This window comes from Empidonax traillii, unplaced genomic scaffold (assembly GCF_003031625.1).
Source record: "Empidonax traillii isolate 1590-97213 ecotype Southwest subspecies unplaced genomic scaffold, ASM303162v1 scaffold14:size4059594, whole genome shotgun sequence".
NCBI classification, from domain to species: Eukaryota; Metazoa; Chordata; class Aves; order Passeriformes; family Tyrannidae; genus Empidonax; species Empidonax traillii.
This window is the reverse complement of record NW_020955207.1, coordinates 220,157-242,346: the sequence shown is the minus strand read 5'-3', so window position 1 is coordinate 242,346 and position 22,190 is coordinate 220,157. Positions and strand designations below refer to the sequence as shown.

The window sequence follows — 22,190 nt, the reverse complement described above, 5'->3', positions numbered from 1 at the left end:
ATCATGTTCTGGTGACATATAAAAGACCATAAAGCAGGAGGAGAATTGAAGCAGCACTATCTTGTAGATCAGTGAAGTTTTAGTACTAAGACACGTGGCAAGCTGTCTTATCTGATGGTTCATATGTCTAATAAGCATTTTTATGCCAGTAAGTAACTGAATCATGGAAAGAATTGCCAGTGAGTTTAATCACCTGGAACACCTTAATTATATAAGTTTTCTCATTTTATTTTTTCTTTCCATAACACAACTGTTAAAGGCAACTAGCGGCCAAAATCCTTCAATAGCTCTTGACAATAAAATTTTACCGATAAGAAGTCAAAAGAGTAATTCTGATTATACGTTTCCTTCTCTTAACAGGCTTCTCAACCTGCTGTCACAGGCTTTTTAATTTTACTTAGTTTAATAGGCTTTAGAGCATTTAATATGATTTCTTTAAATTACAAGTTCTTCCCAAGTACTTCTTTCTGTATAATTCAGGTGTTTTTTCCTTAGTAAAAACATTCCCTGTACCAAGTATTATGAAAAATCTTAGTTTATTAGTCTGCAGTTGGGCACTTCTGGTGTAGTCCAGTGACATGGGACGTCTTGCTGGAAGGTGAAGTTGTGTTTCAGAACTTAGATTTCTTCTAAGATTAGAATGCTTCTGGAAAGAGTTAGAATCTTCTTGGAGTTCTTTTAAGAACAAAACAAAACCAAAGAAATACTTCTAATCCTTATTGCACTCTTTTAAAGATGATCTCTGTATGACTGAACCTAAATATCGAGAGCTTATGCTGAGGAGAAAAAAAACTTCCCAATACTCTAAAATGTGTATAATACTCTAAATGTAACAAAGTTTCTTTGTTAAGAAAGAAAGAGAGAAAACATAATTGCATAGTTATTGAAAACCTTCAGTGAGTCAATATCAATTTTGATACTTTGGACAGAGCTTCATTTTGGGCAGACTTGGTGGTGTTGGTTTCTGATATGACCCTGGAATGTCCATTGTGTTCTTTTACTAGCATCCTATGGAGTGGAGACTGGATAACAGGAGAGAGAAGGGAAAGTGGTAATTCCCAAACCTTTGCTCAGTTAATGGATTTGTTTTGATTTTGTTTTGTGTCAGTTTTGATTAAAAGACTGACTGTAAGAAATAACAAGGACAGGAGAAACATCCAAGACAGATTGCAGAGGGCATTCAGGGTGATCACTTGAAGGGAGAACTGTGAGAGGTAGAAGGAAATAAAGAAAACAGGTAGTCACGAGTATGCCAAGATAATTTGAGGCAATCTGACATGCTCTGATTTTTGTCATTAATACTGAGATGTGTGCAGGTATGTGTGCTCATACCTTGGCTTTCCACTTTTAATTAAAAAATGCTACAGTTCATTGCTCTGGAAGCAAAAGGAGGGAAATAAACGTCTAAAAGAATTTTCTAAACTACTTGCTTAGAGTATATTGCTGGTTAAGCAGGCTGGCTATCATTCTGTCTCGCATGAGGCACTGGTTCTCTCCAGTGCATGGCAGACCTTGATGGTGAGCTGTATAATCTACACGTAGTTGGTTACTCTCACAATCAGAGTCTCTTACTACAAAGGAGCTGTTAATTCTCGAACTTTCCCTAACTCTTCTTTGCACGTGTCAGTTTAGTTTCGGTGTTAACAGGTTTGTTACACTATCCAGTGAATCTTCATCTAACTCTACAAACTATACTAAGTTGTGCAGTGAATATTCTTTACTAAGTTGTGCAGTGAATATTCCTTCCTGTAAAGGAATACAACCATTGTAAAATTTACTGTGTTGCTTTGTTAGTGAAGAGCAATATTTTTTTTTCCAGGTAAAAAATATGTATGTAGTGAAACGTGCTGTAGGAAGAAGATGGTGTTAAAGATGAACTGATAAAATAGAGGGTGTGGGAGGTGACATCCAGTAGACTACAAACTTAACAGTTTTCATGTTCAGAATATGTAGTCAGTTAAATGTTTGCCTGTCCTTTAAAATGCTAAAGGGAAGCAAGAGTGGGAAGTGGGGGCAAGGTTAACTAACTAACTTGGCTGTAGAATATGTTATAAAGAGTATCAAGTACTGTGATCTCTACTGTCTCCTTCCAGATTAGCATATCTTGCTTGTTTAGGTTTTTTTTTTAGTTTCTAAAGTGCTAACTGTTCCTTTTCAAGTTAGTGTGTTGATTATCTATCGTTTGGAATTCCCACTTTCGGAACTCAGGAGAAGGGATCACGGGCTTGTTCCTGCATGGTGTGTTCCATTTGTCTTTAAACTTATTCAACTTCCCGAACCCTTTTTAAAAGCCATTTTGCAAATTCCTTTAGTATTTTTTTACTGAGGAGAGATCTGGGTTAGGGGAATTGAAAAGTGCATTTGTTGTGTGCCTGAATTTATCAGAATCAGAACTTCAGTTTACCAGCAAATGTGAGTTGCTTTTGTTTATATCTGTTAACATCTTTATTCAAGCTTGATCAAGACTTAAGTTATGTTTTGTGATTACCACTCGTTATACATTTCTTGCTGGTAAAATTACTTTGAAACTCTAATTAACGTCTTCAATTTGTATTTTTTTCTTGTAGGCTGCACAGTCAGTGCTGATTTCCCTTTTTGAACTCAACACTCCAGAGTTTACAATGCTATTGGGTGCTTTACCAAAAACATTTCAGGATGGAGCTACAAAGCTTCTCCATAATCATCTCCGGAATACAGGCAATAGTGGTCAGGTATCTACACCTCTATTACTATTCTTTCTGAAGTTACTGGTGTTCTGAACATAAACCCATTTCAGTAGAGTTATCTGTGAGGGCAGGAAGGTTGGCAGAAGAGGAAAGGTAACCCAGATCTATGTAGAAGACCATCTTAGGAGCTGATACCACACTTTTTGTGGAATGACTTTTCTTATTCCTTTAGAATTAAAGTTGCTAAGTATTTGTTGCTTCCAGGTGACTTAATAAGTTTGAACGTGATTTTTAAGAGTAACTTATCTTTTACTTTCTAGTTTCAAAGTTAAACAGGATTGAAGTCGCTAATAATTGTTTAGCCAATCCAAGAAATTCTTAGAAGCTCCTTAAATGTTCCTGGGCACTAAAAAATAAATACAATAATGTAAAAAGGGAAGCTGAAGTTCTACTGGAGTATCTCTTCTCACCTCTCCTCCTTCTCCAGGGATCGATGGGAAGTCCTTTAACGAGACCTACTCCACGCTCCCCAGCAAGTTGGTCAAGTCCTCTCACTTCCCCAACCAACACATCACAGAACACTCTGTCACCAAGGTGATGTAGACTGGTGGTGTTACAATTCTGCATCTAAGGTTTCATTGCCATGAAACATTATACAAAGTGGTAACCCCAAAACATGAGGAAAACTTGGCACAAAATGACAGATGCTCAAAAATAGTCACCCTTCCTCCACAGAATGATAGTACAGTGAACTGATAGTACGTTGACAAGTGCCAAAGCTGGCCTGAGGTGCAAAAGGGCTGTGCATTTTGGTATGTAAATGGATTAGCAAGAGAAGGAACAGAAGTGTTCACCTCTAACAAATGTTAGAATATGTCAACTGAGTGTCGTAGTTAAACTCCAGTCAGCAACTAAGCATCACACAGCCACTCACTCCCCCTATGGCAGGATAGAGGAGACAATTGGAGTATAAAAGTGAGAAAACTATAATAGGTAAAGCAAAAAGCTGCTTGTGCAAGCACAACGAAACAAGGAATTCATTCACCACTTCCCATGGTTGCGGGCATTCAGCTGTCCCCGGGGAAAGCAGGACCCTATCACTTGGAACAGTGACTCGGGAAGACAATTGCCATCACTCTAAACGTCCCCCTTCCTCCTCCTTCCCTCAGCTTTATATGCTGAGCATGACTCCACACAGTATGGAACATCCTCTCTTTGGTCAGTTGGAATCAGCTGTCCTGGTTGTGTCCTCTCCCAGCTCCATGTGCACACCCAGCCCCGCTCACTGACAGGGCTGTGTGAGGAGCAGTAAAGGCCTTGGCTCTGTGTAAGCACTGCTCAGCAGTAAATAAAACATCCCTGAATTATCAACCCTGTTTCCAGCACAAATCCAAGCATAACCTCTTACCAGCTACTTTGAAGAAAATTAACTCTCTCTCAACCAAAACCAGCACAGTGGGTCATCAAACCAGACTAAATACCGGGGAGAAGAAAGAATTAAGAGTTTTTAAATGTTTTTTTGTGGTACCAATCTTGCCAGTGAAGTGGACTTTGTAATTTTGCTTTTACCACTCAACTTCCTGTTGAGTTTTATCAGTCATCCTTACTTTGGAACTTCTTTCAGAAAGACGATGGTGTAAAACTTCCAGCTGTTTCATACTCAGTAGAGTAAAACTAAGCAAAAGAAGTTTCTTTTTTCAGGCAGATGCTGCTACACAATGTAGCCTTTCCCTTGGCCGCTTCCTCTCAGTGCTTTCTGTGTCAGTGGCAGTATACCTTGCTAAGACATACCATAATACAGTTTTGTATTGTGGAAGCCAGATTGCTTTCTTAATATATTTCAAGAAAAGTAGTATCTCTTGAGTCTCTGTAGTTGTCTGCTAATTTAAAAATATTTAAATATATTAAATAATATATAGTATTATATATATATTATAAAAATATATATAAATATATAAATATTTTAAAATATTAGGTCACAAAATAAATCTTTTCTTAATTCCTGTGTCCTCCTTTGTGACCCGCAGTGCATTTGACTATGACACTGAAAATATGAATTCTGAAGATATTTACAGCTCTCTTCGTGGAGTCACTGAAGCCATTCAGAATTTCAGTTTTCGTAGTCAGGAAGATATGAATGAGCCTGTAAAACGAGATGCTAAAAAAGATGATGGTGATTCGGTGAGTATTTAAACTCGGTACATCTTGATATCAGCAAACTAAACCAGTGTCTGATTGATTACAGATGATAACACATCTGTGCCAGGAGGTTTACGTCTTACAACTTCTGAAATTGGATGTTTCTTCTGAATTGAACTTCAGAACCTTAGAAAAATATGTTCCTAGTCTTGAACCACCTTTTGAAAGTATAAGTATCATTGCCTGTTTATTTTAAAGTGTTAACAGATTAAAAACAGATGATCTTACAAAACAGCTGGAGCTCAGTTTTTGAGAAGCTTGCACCCTAATATATGTTTTCCTGAAGGTTGTATTTATTTTATACAAAACCTATGGGTTTTTCAGTGCTGATTGCAGTGTTGAAAAATTCTGCTTCTGTGGAACTTTGGCTTTGAGATTTGTTGAGCTTGCCAAATATACATATGCTTAAACATATTTTTAATTACTTTGCATCAAACTTGTGACCTAAAATACTGACAGCTGTTTCTGGTTCGTAATTTTTTTTACACTATGTACACTTTTCTTTGTTTTATTTTTTTGTTTGTTTGATTTTTTGGGGGAGAAAAGCAAAGTTTAGGGAACTGTTTCAAAGGCCATTTACTCGGAGGCTGGTTTGAAATTTGTAGGCTTTTGCTACGTAAATGACTCGGTAACGTAGTGAGTTGAAAGGTGTGTCTGTTTCATTTGTTCACGTAATATTTCCCCTGCAGATTTGCAGTGCTTCTGGCATAGCAGACATACGAGCGGGAAGTGGTGTGAGCGATACAGGCCGGACAGCCCTTGATAACAAAACATCGCTGCTCAACACGATGCCTCCCCACTCCTCCCCACGCTCACGAGATTATAACCCCTACAACTACTCCGACGGTATCGGTCCGTTTAACAAATCTGCTTTGAAAGAAGCCATGTTCGATGACGATGCAGAGCAGTTTCCTGATGGTAAGCTTCAGATTACATTCTGTGTTGGAAGCAAAATTATGAGGTATTCCATCTTCGAGTTGGGTTTCTGAATTTATTATTAGCAATGTGTGTGGGGACAAGTGCCACTCCTTTGAGAGGTTGTTACAAATACTGTGTTTTGAACTAGCTTACTTGTTAGTAATCCATTTGAGTTATGTTGTGAGGTTTCCCGGTGTTTGTAGAAATCGAGGGGAAAAATTAGGTAAATACTGAACTGTATTGTACAGTATCTTCTGGTAGCACATCCTGTAGCAGTATTGTCAGCATAAATTTACTTCTCGGATTGCTTTGGGATTGAAATTTAAAGGGGGAGGGTGGGGAAAATATTTACAGCAAGGAAGTAAAACTGGATCAAACCAGTTAGGGAATTAGGTGAAAGATTAAGTATTTTGTTAGTAATATATTTGTATTTGAAACATGGCATTGGCATTTTCTATTGACTAAACATTCTTTCAAAACAAAACAAACAAGCTTTTTGCCAGGAAGGTGGTTCATTTAGCCCATGTAAATCCAGGAACTTGGGCTGCTGTTTTGGAAGATTCTGGAGCCTCCTTATAATATTTGTCAGTATATCTTTGGGTAATTTTTTGTATCTAAATGTGGGGAAGGTTCCAGAGTTACAGTATTATCATTACTTCAGTAGGCAGTCACTGGTTCTTATAGTCTGGTATTCATTGTTGTTGGTATTTCATATTCAACTGTAGATTAAATAAACTTATTTCTTAATAGTGAGGGACAAATTAATTTTCCCCTTTCTGCCTGTTTTGGTTCTGTCATACAGCTGTGTTATAGAAACTGTTGAAAAACAAAGTTATTTTCTGACATGGTGTTTTCTTCACTATTCTACAAGTTGGCTTTAAGTTTGCATTAAATAAAAATAAATCCAAGTAAGGTGCATTTCTCTTTGTTTTCTGTTTCATGAAGAGGCATATAGTATAGCCAATTATCTTCTGAAAAAGATTGAGGGGAAAGCAAATTTTTACAAATCATGTCATGTACATCTTAGTAATTAAATAGCTTTGCCATGCCCATACAGAGCCAGTTTATGATTGAGATCCTGTATTACAGGGATCCCATTTTACATGGGGAAAGCATCTTTATACCTTCTGACAACTTATTTCTGGATATTGCATTAAACCAAATGCAGTCTGTGTTGCACCAGCATGATCTGGTTTTGTAAAAACTCATGACTGGCTGGAATGAAGCATTCCCATCCAGTATTAGTTTGTCCTGGCTGGAGGAGTACTGGAGTGCATTATTTAGGTCTGCCCTTTAATGGAGCTTATTAAAGTACTTGCTTTCATTCCTGTGTTCGTTCACCCTTAGTATTTGGTTATATCACGTCCGTTTGGTCATTTCTGTGTTGCTTTTAGAATTTTACCCAAGATAGCTTCGAAAAAGTCTTCACGAGAAAAGATACACTTGGCAAAATACTTTGCACCTACAGTTCCTCAGTTAGGAGTTGTATGCTTTTCCCACAAACCTGAAGGGGCTCGTTGGACATCAGATTTCAGTTTTCAGAAACTCCACAGAATTGCTGCTTGTTCATGACAGAAAATTATGTTAGCACTGGACTCCCAGCTATTCTGTTGTGTATTACTGGGAAAAAGATGTGGAAATACAGGAGATAGGTGGGAAAACCTTAGCTGCTGACATAGTCCTGTCAGCGGCACTGGGATACAAATGTGTATTCTGCAGATGGTTTGTCTAGAAGTTGAAAATTTCCGATAGAGGAGATGTCACCATGTAACCTCACATGGCCATTTGAGTGTTTGGCCTCTCTTACAGTAAAAAGGTTTTCAGAGTAACAGCCTAAATCTGCCAACCACTTGCACTTTGTTTTTTCCCAGGGGGAAATGCTCTTTATCTGAAGCGCAGGAAAACCTGGCTTTCAAAGTCACTTCCGAACTCCTTAAAAGCAGTTCCCAGTGTGTGTTTGAGAAACAGTGTTCTTCTCTAAAGAAGCTATTTATTTTAACTTATTTCCATGGATTGGGTTTTCCAGTTTTCTTTTTACCTGCCACTTTCTGTATGGGCTTAAGATTTCTGCTTCTTGTGTCTTACCTTACACTTAGCATCATTTTTTCTGTCAGACCATTACTCTGATATATCGTGATAATTTTCAGTTTTTATCCTGCTCTCCAGAATGTTTGCAGTTGCTCTTAAGTTGATGTCATCTGCATATTTCATATTCATTCTATATTATTAACAAAAGCATCAAACAGAACCAGGCTCTGCACAGACCTGAGCAAGGACATCACTTGTATGCCCCTAGATTAATAGAGAGACATTTATAGTCCAGTCACCCTGCAAGTGATTCATCAAGTTTTGCCCCAGCTTCGTTTGCTTTTTTGACCATCATGCTTGCATGCCTTTTGCATTAAGATGCTATGGGTGACAGTAAGAAAATCTTTCCTAAATTGAGGATATACCTATATGTTCCCTTTGAACCCCTACACTGTTTATCCTGTCAAAAAGATACTGTTTGATTGGTTGGAGAAGAGCTCTTCATCAAATATTTAACTCTATAATGCGTATTTTAATTCATTCTGATGAAGGAACTGCATCTGCTCTTCTTCATTTGTGGGGGTTTTTCTTTCTGAAAAAGAAATTTTCAGACTTTGAACATGACTTCTTTCCTGCTTCTCCGTTCTTATCTGCAGAATGTTTGGAAATTAAACACTAGGTGCGAAGTCATACAAAGGAATGGAAAATACAGGCTGTGAAGGCACACCCCTCTTGGTTATCTTCATGTTTTTCAGGAATTTCAGTTATTTCCTCGACCAATGAAGCTTCTTTCCTCCCATTATTCCTGCATGGGCGTGGCTGCGATATTCCCCTGTCTTTACCCCTTCCCTCCATACATTAAAGATGACACCATATTGAAAATGCTTTATTTAAACTGATATGGGTAGTTTTGCTAGTTAAGTGCCAGTATGCCTTCCCTGAAATAGAATTTGCTATGGCTGTAATCCTCACAATTTAGTAGAACATGCATAATAGTTTGGGCAATAAAAGTAATGATCTTGCTTCTGTAAAAGCGATTGTCCATTCTGCTCATCTCTGCTAATTAATAACTCACCTAATGCAGTTTCACTCTGTCCTTTAGTCAAACATTAATCATCCATTAATACAGAAACAGCAGAAGTGCATGCAGTTTGCTTTCAGGTCCTCGTGCTCCTGTTTATTCATGCAAAACAGAATGCAAATAGGAATGTGGGGTTCAAAACCAGCATGATTTTCATGGTAACTCATGTGTGATTTTAAGATATTTGATTCTGTGGTATTCAGCTTTTTTCTTTGTGCAAGTGCTTTGTACAGCATTTACAAGTTACAGTATCGAATACAAGATGTTCTAGGGCTGTGGTTTCTCAGTATATGATATAATTAATTTGTCATGGAGAGTGTATTTTGTGTGTTAATAAGTGGAATCATTTCAGAAAAGATGAGATGCAGGAACATGTGCATTTTATGCCAATAATTCCAAACTTTTTCCAGAAAAACATGCATGCTTCTGTTAAGTCTCAGTGCAAAGATGGAAGCTGTATATATGCTTTTCTTTCTTACAGACTGAATGAGTTTCAATGATGGAATAAAGGCAACAACTTGATATTTAATTATCATTAAGACCATTTTTAAATTTCTGGACTATCTGCAGATACCTCTGTTTGCAGTCCAGTGTTTATGAATGTGGCACATGTCACCAATGCATTTTTCCATCATCATAGAATCCTCTCTAATCAAAACTAAAATGCAGGGCCATCTCATAATTACTTGATGTCGGGAATCTCCATGGGACAAATGGCCTGATTTGCTTTTACTTCAGCTGTTTTGTACCAAGCACCATTGTTGTACATTTTTTCCCCCTTGTTTGTGTTAGCAGCCTAGCTATTGTTGTGGGATCGTGGCTTACAAAAGGCTAAACAGTTCTGTAATACTAACAGAGAAAAGACAAATTTTTCATCTTGGATGGAAGGGTCAAATGGGAAAGATGGCACTTCAGTGTGTAGGTCAGATTTGGGTACTGCAAGCATTAAAACTCCAGCAGTAAACTAGCCTGCAAGGGTTTGCTTAATTTGCATTGTCGTTGTAGGGGGTTTTTTGGTGATTTTAAGCTTATTCAGCAGCGTTGGCTGCACTGAAAATGTGGTAGCCAAATTGCGGTTTTTGCAGACAAATTTTGGGGAAAAAATAAAAGCATGCTAGAAAGCCAGCTAGCCATCCTAAAAAATATCCTTCAGTTGTACAACAGACACTAATATTTATTTGCAGTGATCCAGGAACTGTGTCTTTGTATTCCTTTTTGACAGAGCCTTCCATGGACCATTCTGATCTGGTTGCAGAGTTACTGAAGGAGTTATCTAACCATAATGAGAGAGTTGAGGAAAGAAAGGCTGCCCTGTACGAGCTCATGAAGTTAACTCCAGAAGAGTCTTTTAGTGTTTGGGATGAGCACTTCAAAACAATACTACTTTTGCTGCTTGAAACACTTGGAGATAAAGAGGTAAATTCAGATTAACCCAGTTAAGAATGTGAACAGAGCCCATTGCTTACTTTCATTATCTTTAAAATTTGAAAGGGCACACATTCCAGTGAGTGTTGGGAAAAAAAAAAAAAAAAAAAAACACCACAAACTGTGGAAATACAAAAATGTCATGAAGTCTGAGAGCCCTGATGGTGAAAAGGGCATCAGTGATACTTTTACCTTTCAGTATTCCTATTTGTCATTTTTGACACGATAGCTTGAATGAAGCGTTTTTTCACTGGGATTCAAATCTTAACTGTTAATAGCTTCTGAAGGAATCTAGAGTATCAACAATATGTGGCAAAGGATTTAAAAATATATTTCTAAAATACAGTAATGCTTATTGTGAAGAGACTGAGTTGTTTGTAATTGTTCTCTACAAAGGCCATGTGTTTTAAATTACTGAGGATTAAAAAGACACTAATACTTGTGTTTGATTTTTTAAAAAATCATATACAAAAATGTATTTGCATGTGAGTTTTATCATCCCTCATGTTTGCAACTTCTGAGTAGCATAGATAATTTAAATTAGTTTAGCAGTGTGTTTATGATATGCCACCTGAATTTTCTGCAAAAAGATTGAGAAGATTTTTTTTCCTAGCTTTATCTGTTACCACTGGGTTCAGGCTATATATATGTGCAGAGCATAATCTGATATTTTTTCCATTATTAAAGGCTTTCTCAGCAGCTCAACAAATGTTAAAAGCATTTGTCTGTTTAATGATACATAACTCATTTAATTTTATATTTAATCTTTAGCATGCAATTAGAGCTTTGGCACTGAAAGTTCTAAGAGAAATTCTAAGAAACCAGCCAGCAAGGTTTAAGAATTATGCAGAGCTCACAATCATGAAGACATTAGAAGCACATAAGGATCCTCATAAGGAGGTTAGTAATCAGTTATTTCATTTGTTTAAGGTTATGACAACTTATTACAAGGTGAAACATCTGTGCAGAAAATGTCCAGCTCTAACTGAGGAAGTAATTTGTTTAATAACAAGCAAATTATTGTATGTTTAACATGGCTATGCAAGAAAAAAAAACCCTGTGGATGGTGTAAGGGGAAAATGTACGGGAATGTATCAAAGGGGAGTTGGGTTCGGCCAAGAATAGGGAGGGAATTCAGAAGGAAAAGGGATGTGGATATAAGAAACTCAAATACAGTAAAACCAAGCCAGTATTAGGCAGGTGACATCAGTGTCACTGATGCTGTGGAAAGAATCGAGGTTTATTATTAAATGAGTATGTCTTCCCTGTGTAAGGGCACTTACTCTGTGAAACTTAATGTGGAGTTTTTGAAGTCAGTAGCGATTCCTTCCGTGCCAGTGACTTTATCATTCACCTGATACTCGTTTCTCTTTTCCCTGCACCCTCTTGTTTCATGTAGTGTATTGATCACATTGTCATGTCCCCATCGTTCTTTCTCTATGGCTGTGCTTGTTTTCTCTCTCTTGGTTTCAAGTGTTATGAGTGAGAGTAAAGGGCACAAGGGTGGAAAGAAACAGTTATGGAGGGTTTTGTACGTCATTTGTGTACAAACCACCATCGTTTTGTACAGTGGTTTCTCCTATTAGGTAACAGGTGCCACCACAGCACAAATATGAAGATCAGATGTTAATTTTCTCTGTTGTGCCCACGTTGTGTCTTGAGCTCCTGTTACCTCTTGACTTCCTATCTAATTACTCTTGTTCTGCTTCTTCTTCGCATTCTTCAGGATTAAAGTACTCTCTTGTCATAGTTTCTTTCAAATTTAGAGGGGAAGAAAAAGAGCTAGATTGACTTCTTTTGAAATGAATGTGAAAACGTGTTTTATCAGTGATCACTGACCTAACAAGCAATAACAAATGACAAGAAATTACATGTTGGCAAGGGTAATATGAGGAAGAGTCATGTTTTTAAGAAATTATGTCCGACAGTTGGAATTAATTACCTCTTCACATGTTTCTACAATATTGTAAAGCTCTTGATAGGAAATACTTATGCTCAAAACCATTTAGTGCCAGACAACAAACCATTGTGTACCAGTCTCATATAAATAATTTTTTCATGTCTCTTATTTATTCTTTCAATAGGTGGTGAGATCTGCTGAAGAAGCTGCTTCCATGCTGGCCACTTCCATTAGCCCAGATCAGTGCATCAAAGTTCTCTGTCCAATTATCCAAACTGCAGATTACCCCATTAATCTGGCTGCAATCAAAATGCAGACAAAAGTTATAGAAAGAGTATCTAAAGAAACCCTTACCCAGCTTCTACCAGAGATTGTGCCAGGTCTAATACAGGTAAGAAGAGAAGAAAGAAGACAAGAGAGGAAGACAAACAAACAAAAGATCCTGTATACATAAGGATTTATATATAGAGAGAGACTTTTTAAAGATAATATCGCTTGGTTCTCATGAAGGATTTCATGTATCTAATTGTTGATGGCTGCCTTGACCCAAAATAACTCAGATAGTGGGAACAAACTCTTTGATTAGCAGGGAGCTAAATTATAACTGTGATTAGGACTCAAAGAAAATGTCAGTGGGATGTAAAGCTTGGCAGATACTTTTAGTTACAAAATAATTTTTGTTGTTTGTACCTTTTTCCAGGTTATATAATTTGGTCTGAAATTGTCCATGTTGTGTTTGTGTGTCATGTTGGGTTTTATAGCTTGGGGTTTGGGGGAGGCAAGAGGAAAGAAGCAGTTGTTTGGGGAAAGTGAAAAAACGAGAAGAATGTCAGAGGTTTCTCTTCCTTTGTCTTTAAAAATAAATTCTTTCCTACCTTATCAAGAGCCAAAGTATTCCATCTGGATGATAAAGACTTTTCAGAGTTGACAGCTGTATTCTACAGATGTCTGTCTTTAATCTGCAGGAAGGTAGAGGCAGAGAAGAGACCCTCTGAGAAGGGATTGTGAGTGAGACAGCCAGGCATGGGATGCTAGCAAAGTGGTAAAAGAAACAAAAATCACTAAAGAAAGAGATGAGTGTTAAGAAAAGAATTCTTAGCTGTTAAGAGAGTTGTTCTTTCAGAGTTAGGAAGCTCTAAACTGTGACTGGTCTTCTGCTTTAAGTAAATATCTGTATAATCTGGAACAGTTCTCTTAACATGCTCCCCTATTGCATGACAGAAGCTCTGTTTTCAGTGTAACTTAGGAACAGGATTGTGTGGGTTTTAAATTCAGCCTGGGAAATGATTATCAATGGTGATTAATAAGCAGCCTGCTTTTTAACTGCATGCTCTGTATTTGTGTGTTTGTTTTGTTGTTGGAATGCTTCATTGGGCTACACTAGCGTTAATTTACCGTAGACTTCAATGTATTTATTATAGTAAATAAGTAAATAGCTTTCTGAGGCTTTCAATCATTAACTGATGAGGTATTAATGTTAATTTTATTGCTTTCTAGGGTTATGATAATTCAGAGAGCAGCGTTCGTAAGGCATGTGTTTTCTGCCTTGTAGCCATTCATGCAGTAATTGGTGATGAACTAAAACCGCATCTCAGTCAACTCACTGGCAGTAAAGTAAGTAAAAGATACCATTTAAAGAAACCTTGGTTATAATTGCATGTATGCATTTGCATTTTGGTTGCCATTGCCAGGAAGTTTCAATAAATTATGTACTTGAATGAGAGTATCAGGACTGCTGAAACCCTGGGAGGATTAGTGCAAACTTTAGCATCAAGATAATTACTAAACTGTATTTCTTACTGCTTTTCAATGTGTTTTGTTACTTGTATGCAGGTAGTAGGGATAATGGGTATACTCGGCATAGCTTTCCCTATCAATATTTCTTGTCTTGTTTTTCATGCAAGTTCTGATTGGAAAATAAGGAATGTAACATGTAGATGTTAGATACAGAAGTTTTATTTATCCTTCCTCCTTGGTATTTTACTTTCATCGGTCCTTTCAGTACCTCTAATTTGAAATAATAGTAATCAGTCTGTGGTCCTTTCTGCTTCAGTGTATTTATGATTTTATTGACATCTCTTACATGCAGTTTTTTGCATGTAAACTGTATATTAATTGTGAATGTTTTTGTCCTTGGGCATAAAGCAGGACAATTAATTTTCTGTATCTGTAAAGTCTGTTAAATCTTAAAAATACTCTCTGGCAATGATTGTATTTAAAGTGATTCTAGACAATATTGGAAGTTTTAGTAAGTACCAGCATCGACAACTCTGACTAGAGGCTTAAACCTTAACATTAACTTAAAAGAAAAAATCAACATCATCATATTTAGAACAACATTGTAATTTGAGGAAAATATTCCATCTATCTCAGTCTAACTACCTTAGATAACACTTTTCTTGACATCCTTGAAGAAACCCGAGCACTTTCTTTGTGACAAATTTTGCTTGTGTTTGATGTTTTCACTGGCAAGTATGTTCCCTTTGAATCAGCTGTGTAAAATATAATTTTTCTTTTGGGGAAAAGAGAAAGGATTATTGTCTCCTTTGTTGTACCATTGCTGTAGTCTGTCTGTACAGTTTGAAAATACTAAGCAAAGTGAATTTGTCTTAAATTTGCAGATGAAATTATTGAACCTTTACATCAAACGTGCACAAACAGGCTCTGGAGCAGGTGATACAGCAGCAGATATGTCTGGACAAAGCTAATGAAGCTGACAAGAGTTACCCAGGTCTCCTAAAGCAAGGGCAAGGCCCTCTTCAGTGAAAGGAAGATCCTTACATACAACTTCTGGAACTTTTTTCTTGGGTTTATTTTTTTCCCTTTCATTTTTTTTTTTTTTTTTGTTTGGGTTTTTGTTTTTTTTTCTTTAACCAACGGCTGTCATCAGCCTGCATGTGACTGTTGCAATAGAATTATTCCAAATCCAAGGAAAAACAGTATTAACATCAGTTGATCAAAGCAGAATAAAATTTTAAAATAATCTTATCCATCAGTTACCCTGTTCATAATCCTCTGTGTCTTCCCATTAACTTTTGCCAGTGTTACTGTATTTAAAAAAAAGATTTTTTTTTTTAATGCTAATTAAAAAGGTATGCTTTAAGCTTCAGAAGTTAAAATATAAATTCTGTTGCTTTACTCGGCTGCAGATAACATTACTTTTTTATTGCTGTTCCGTTTGAGTATCATGTCCTTCGCTAGAAACAAGAAGTGATGTGAAACAAGGCTGAACTAGTCTGAACTGCAGTGAGACTCGTTCACTGTGTTGGTGGTTCATCATCTTACTTACAGCTTGTTTGGGATATTCTGGAGATTGAGAAATACGCCTATAAAAAGAAAGCTGGATTGATCCAGTTCTGTACAAGTGATATTGTTCATTGGTTGTATGTTTGTTGCATAAATAAGAATTTAGTGTGCGCAGCAGAGGACTGGTACAACCAGTACCTCTTAATGTGGAAGACAGCCCTCCCAGGGTAGCACTGCAGACCTGGTGATAGTGTGGCAGTCTGCTATCGAGCAGCAGAGTTAATGGTCACTTGATGGACGTGAACCATCCTTGTCACCTTTCGTTCTTCAAGCAGGATGCTTCAGAATGGAGTGCTCTGCCCAAGCATGCTCAGTATGTACTTATCTTTATCACTAGAATGTTTCCTCTCAACCTAATTGCTGGAACAAGTAGTCTTGTATTGTAACTCACATGGGATTTTATGACAACAGTGCAGAAAACTATTTATTCCTTACCTTCCTAAAAGCACCGAGATTTTCTGCATTGAATTGAAATGGGGGGAGGCGGGGGAGTAGTCACAAATGCTATGGATCTTGCCACCTTTTAATTTAAAGAAGAATATATATTTTGGATGAGTAGGAAAAGCTGCACCAAATTATTTGCATGGTTTTCTTGAATAGCATCCTCAAGACCCATCTGGATTAAGGTGTGGAAATGTTTCAAGGGTTTGTTTTTCCATTTTTGAAAAAGAGTTAGTATATTGTGAATAATGGTTCTTTGTATTTATGAAGTTGATAATGGAAAGAGAACAAAGATGAGTAACTGTGTCCCTAAATGTTGTCTTTTTCTTTTTTTCTTTTTCCTTTTTTTTTTTTTTTTTTTTTTTTTTTTTTTTTTTTTTTTTTTTTTTTTTTTTTTTTTTTTTTTTTTTTTTTAATTTTCATGTTTCTTGATATGAGCAGCAAGCTGATTTAACTGAGAAATGGGATGAAACAGTGCCCTTCCCGGGAATGGTGGAACTTTTTTTTTCCTGACTTTTTTCCCTTTGACTGTGATGTTGTCTAGTTGTAGGAAGTGTATCCTGATAAGAGAGAAAACTGTGGTGCCAAGGATGATGATCTATGCTAGGCTAAAATTCTCTCTACCTCTTCAGGGTGACTAATTTTTGACTGAGCTGCTGCATATAGCACCCAGTAGAAAAGCTATCTACAGAAAAAAAAATCTTCTTTATTTTTGTTTTCCAAATTATCACTTAATGTGTATTCTGAACTCTGCTCTTCAACATTGCAGCCAAATATCATAAGAAACTACTTACACACTTTACTTGCTAGGAACCCTGAAAAACAAAACTGAATAAAAAATTAAGTCAGATGCTTGTAGTTACATGAAAGGTTGTTTTTACTTTAGTTTGAAGTGAATGCAATAGAAAGAGCTAAGATGTGGTTATTAAAGAAGCAATGCCATTGCAGAGGTTTATTTGGAGGAAAAGTTGTAGAAATATATGTAAAGACTTAAAACCAAGACTGTCATAACTCATTGCTAGCCCTTTTTAGCAGCTACATCAAGAAAATAGTATCTCCTCTTTCTTTCCTTTGTTACGTGTAACTTCCTTGTTGTTTTCTACTGTTTAATTACATTGTGTATTTATAGTTCTATGCTTACCATTGTGCATATACTGGCAATAAAATGTACATAACATTACTTAAAAGATTAGCAATGTATACATTCTGGTTTTCTGCTTTATTTGATCACATTCTATAAGAAAAATTATAAATGTGATTGATACAACATTGGTTTAAAAAAAAAAATTACCTTAATCTTCATGTTTTGTGTGTCCAAATGAAGTTTTTTTATATACTCCTGTTACTAAATCTGACTTGGCATTTGAGAACATGCTGTGAATATAGGTGTGCTAGACAAATTTTCAAAAAATTGAATAGAGTCTTTATGAACACAGTTTCCTTCATCTAGGCAGGTTTCTTGTTTATTATTTCATTCATTTGCATGTTATGCATCATGTGCATTTTATTTTTTTAATATTTAAAAAAAATATTTTTCAGTCTGCAATCTTGAAGTTTTTGCATTTTGATTATACAAAAGGTCACTTAAAAAAATTGCACAAACGCTAGGCTTAATAGTCCTTCCTGTATGTTATTCCTGCATTTTCTATAGGTGATATTTATTTTCAGAGGATCATTGCAAGATGACTGTTATTTGTCATCTTTCTGAAGATGCTATTTCATACTGAAAATATAAGTTATTGAAACATACAGTATATATTCTGGATGGAACCTAGTTTTTTTTATGTATAAACAAAAGTTGGTAAGAAAGAAATGGTTTTTATCCCCTGTATGACTGAAAAATTTTGCTCCAGGTGGGGGGGGGGGGAGAAAGGTATTTACATAGAAGTTTGTTCATCAGTTTTGCTTTTAAGCCATTTTTAAATGTTTTAAGTGAAAATATCCCATGTATTAAAAATCTGAATGCAATATATTTAAATTAGTATTTTACTTATGGTATGACTAATTCTGTTTCCAACAAAGATGGGGTTGCTATCTTTGTAAACAGGTAAAATCTGTTTATATTGCATGAAGCCATCAGAATATAAAAATTTGGGAAGAAAATTATTTCCACAGCAGCCAGTGATCAGATTCTCACTGCATTGCTTTTGCCTTCATTTCCTATATTATAAATAGACGTTAGCTCAGTTAAATTCAAGCAGTGATTAGTCATGCCTTATGTTCCTGCTGGAGGTGGTTTCTCTAATGGATTAGCATAAAGATCTGGGAAAAACTAGGACGGTTATAAGTTGGCTGTTCTTTCAGAAAGGGGTTCTCTATGTTCTCTCTAATATCCTGTCAAGATAGGTCATTGCAGTCATTTGGATACCTAAATGTAATTCTTAAAGGTTGAGTTTGGGCTTAAAAAAAGGAGGAGGAGAAGGAAAGCTACATGCAGAATCAGGGTAAGAAATGCGTATCTTGGATGTCTCAGGCTTGGATGTCATTTGTTTTAAAGAATTTTGAGTAACACATTATGTTCAGCTGAAGCGAGGAAGTTGGGATAATAAATGTAAATTGAAAGGAGAGCTGATCATGTAAATTTTCCTGAGTTGGCTTGCTTGTTTGTTTTTGAAGATAAAGGTTGGAACAGATTGAGTTGTGTTTATTATTTGCGGTCTGAGTCCCAGAGCAAAAAGAACAAACATCTGTATCCAGAAACACTTACATATTCTTAAGTAGTTCCTATGAATGCTTAAACATTTAAGGAAATTCACAAACATACCCGTGTAAAAATTCTGTTGGGAATGCAGGCCCAAACTGCTCACAGCTTTGATTTTCAGCAGAGGAATTCAAATTGTGCATATGACACGGTCCCTTTGCAAACAATCGTAGAAGAGAAAATAATCTTGGGGAATAAATACGTTGAGTTACTCTACAGTTACTGCCTATGGCAGCCGGTGAGAATGGTTCTGCTGGCTGTGAGAACTTTCCACTGTGTCAGGTTGGGACTCAGCAAACACACAGAACACAATAAACACAAATGTGATGAGGGTCAATAGGCCATTTGGGAGCTGGAGGGTTATCTGGAGAATGAAAACTAGTATTTTCTCCCAGTTAAAACAGTAAACAGATTTGTAGTTCCAGTCTACTTCCAGGTAAGATGAAAGTCAATATTCACATTACATTCACTGAAGAGAATGTCTTAAATATTCCTCCCTGCGTTTTGCAGTTAAGATTTCCAGCTCATTAAAAGCACGTACTTCAAAGATTTACCTCATCATTTATGTGTGTTTTCTTCCTTCTTTTTTGTTAAAACAAGGAAGATTTTCAGTAATGTGGGAAGTTTGAGGAACTAATTGTGTTAGTTAGGTGGGTGAAGAAATCAAACTTCACTTACTGTTCTTCTGTATTGTGTATACATTTGTAACTGTATTATTTTAAGACCTCAGGGTTCTCAAGCTGTGCAGCTTGGATTATATCAGCTGAAGAAGTGTCTTCCTTTGCTGATAGGATTTTAGGATAATAAGCATATTTACTAAGAAGTTCTTTACTGAAGGGACAGAATTGAGACTCTGTAAACTGCTGCCTAACAGTAACTCTTGAAAACTTGGAAAATGGTGTTTTGCAAGCAGTTTTGAATATGATTTCTGTTGAATATAAAAATTCTGTAACTCTTGATTTATTTTAGGTAGATACAGGTGTTCCTCATGGGGCTGTTTTGAGGGAGTAAGATTTAAAATATTACCGATAATGAAAGATGGAAAATATTTCTGCAGTGGAAAAAGGAACATACCTCTATGTAACTGTTTGATATCCAGTTACAGGAACATCAGGCAAGAGGTAGAAAGGTAACTAAACTTGATCTTGGACATCAGCGTTTTACAAGTTTTCTTTTTCAGTGTCCTTTCTTTCCTAGATGATGATATTGTCCACCAGTGCTCATCTTTGGACCTCTGTGTCAGGTTAGATTCAAAAGTAGTGCCTGTCCAAGAGAGATCTGTAGCAGTAAAAAGCAAACATGTAGATTTAAGTTATGCAGTAGACAGACATTCTCAGAAGTCAGCTAGACTGGTTTAGGTATTCCCTCAATGTCTGTTCATCTCTGCCCCATGGCAGAGCCAACAAAGTACTTTGTGGGAGCTCCCCTACTCTGTTCCTCACAGATCACATTGGGGAATAATCTCTGGTCCTCCAGCAGCACCCTGCACTCACAAAATTCTGCTTGCAAAATGAATGAACGTCTGTCCTGGGCTTTGAGGGTCTGCCTATATTGTGGGGGGGAAGAAAGGGAATAAAAAAAAAAAAACACACTTAGCACAACTTGTTTAACCTGAGCACGTGTAGCCCTTGTCAAAATACCAGAGAAGACAAACTGTTGATTTCAGCTTGGATAAACAGGTCAAGTGCAAACCTGTAGGGGAACCGGATGTGTGTTTCATTTAAAATTGCAGATTAGAATGTTTTAAAATGCTTAATTAATCTGTATGCTGGTCTGAAATAACACATTTGAAACGTAACTAATGGTAGGCAACCGCAAAAAGCCTTTAATCTTGGAAAAATAGTAATTTCTGGCCTGTTACTTTGTGTCCTTTCAGCATAACTTAAACTGATGCAGATAAGACACTTTTACACCATAGTTCAATGTCATTATAGATGGCTGTATCTTATATAAAGAATTTGTGAGCTGTTTGATGCGGTTTTTGATCTTCCAGATTACAGCTGTGGCCATGTTGGCCAGCTAATCAATTGAACTTTTTTATCAAATCAAAATTATCTGTTTTCCCTAAGGATGTTTCCTGCATCACTATTTATTACATAGCCTGTATAAGGGGGGGGGGGGGGGAATCTAAATTTGTTAAGATATTAATCTTGATTGTTCAGAAATTGTCAGCTTAAACTTTGTAAAAGCTTATTTGGAGTAAGAGCTGGTATCAGCAGAGGCTGCCTTTTCTCAGAAGCCACTGGTTCTTGAGCCATATAAGAAGGTTTTTGCCCTGTTAGGAAGTGCAAAACGCAGGTTTGTTAGAAAATACAAGGAGAAAGACATGGGGTAATATACCTAATTTAACCCCCTGTAACTTGCAGCTCTTGTTCTTAAAAACCTGAAAACCCCTGGGTAGTTGGTGATGTTTTTTAGGAAGCGGGTTTTCTTGGAATACACATCTCACTTTCTGCTTTGAGAATTAGAAGGAAAATACTGACGTAGGAGGATTTTGTCCACAAAGCCCAGACAGCCCAGTGCTAGAAAATGCTGGACCTGGCGGGGTACCAAAGCTGCCTCAGAGCCTCAGGTAAAAGGGACTCAGTCCCTTAGGAATGAGAAGAAACTGAGTGCTCTTTGCTGTGTCACAACATGCAGGAAGCCTACATGGCTGCAGCATTCAGGGAGTCCAAACACTGATTTTTTTAGGCTGTCACGTAGGTTCACAGGAAACACAGAATACCAGACTAACAACTACTTGAACTTGTTCACCCTTACAGACTTCTTAGTTGTCAAAAAACAACAACAAAAAAACAGACTTCCACCCTTTTCCACAGCCATGAAAATGTGCTAATTTAAGTTTTGATTTGGGTATGTGATGTCCTAAATCTCTGGTTTATAGGTTTCTTTATAGGCCTTAGTGTTCCTAAAAGGCAGCAGAAGAAAGAGAAGAAAGCAAGGGTAATATTTGTGATGCTCTGTCTTGTAAGATATGTGAAGTCACTAAGACATTGATTCCTCAGTTCATATCTCAGCACCTTCCAGCATCCTGAGATTCAGAAATAGGTAGTGTGAGAAATACAACTATGGCAAAATAAACTGCAGACCAGGAACACTGCAGTGGAGACTTCTTTAAAAGGAGATAGACCCCATGAGGAAAGGATCATGCCCTGCATTCTCCAGAACAAGCCAAAACCTATGTTTGTTGTAATCTGACACTTGAGCATTGGAAGCAATTCATATTTCTCCTTTATGTGTAAAGTTACTTGTTTGGGTGTCCCAGATCGAGGAGATACTGAAGCAAATCCAAGCACAGGGTCTGTTACATCTTTGTTTCATCAAAGTGACCAGAAGGGGATGTTGAAGCATTTGGTGTCCTCAGCACTGTTACGTACCAGGCAGAGTGCCATTCTGGTCAGATACCCTGTGACATGTTGCCTTGTCCCTGTGCTGTCAGTGTCCTAAGATTTCTACTGCAATTTAGGAAATCTACTAGAACTGTTCTTTGTGGGTGTTTCCATTTCCCCTTTCCTTTTGTTGGCA

The 22,190-nt window shown here is 36.9% G+C and overlaps 2 protein-coding genes across 40 annotated transcripts in view; both read left to right on the top strand.

Annotated features, from left to right (window-relative positions):
- Window positions 1-15,358, top strand: part of CLASP2 (cytoplasmic linker associated protein 2) — a 144,821-nt gene extending 129,463 nt beyond the window's left edge. For 35 of the 36 annotated variants that reach the window (XM_027891212.1, XM_027891233.1, XM_027891193.1 and 32 more), the window contains 9 exons: window positions 2,568-2,711; window positions 3,154-3,260; window positions 4,694-4,847; window positions 5,555-5,783; window positions 10,115-10,308; window positions 11,089-11,217; window positions 12,402-12,608; window positions 13,715-13,831; window positions 14,839-15,205. In XM_027891212.1, coding sequence (XP_027747013.1) covers window positions 2,568-2,711; window positions 3,154-3,260; window positions 4,694-4,847; window positions 5,555-5,783; window positions 10,115-10,308; window positions 11,089-11,217; window positions 12,402-12,608; window positions 13,715-13,831; window positions 14,839-14,925 — 1,368 coding nt within the window. In that variant the 3' untranslated portion in view covers window positions 14,926-15,205. Of the gene's footprint in view, window positions 1-2,567; window positions 2,712-3,153; window positions 3,261-4,693; window positions 4,848-5,554; window positions 5,784-10,114; window positions 10,309-11,088; window positions 11,218-12,401; window positions 12,609-13,714; window positions 13,832-14,838 lie in introns of all 36 variants that reach the window. The other variant, XM_027891374.1, reaches the window with a different exon arrangement.
- A 338-nt stretch (window positions 15,359-15,696) lies between these two features.
- UBP1 (upstream binding protein 1) overlaps window positions 15,697-22,190 on the top strand; it is a 51,062-nt gene continuing 44,568 nt past the window's right edge. For all 4 annotated transcript variants that reach the window (XM_027891539.1, XM_027891521.1, XM_027891530.1 and 1 more), the window contains exon 1: window positions 15,697-15,836. In XM_027891539.1, the coding sequence (XP_027747340.1) occupies window positions 15,757-15,836 (80 nt within the window). In that variant the 5' untranslated portion in view covers window positions 15,697-15,756. The remainder of the gene's footprint in view (window positions 15,837-22,190) is intronic.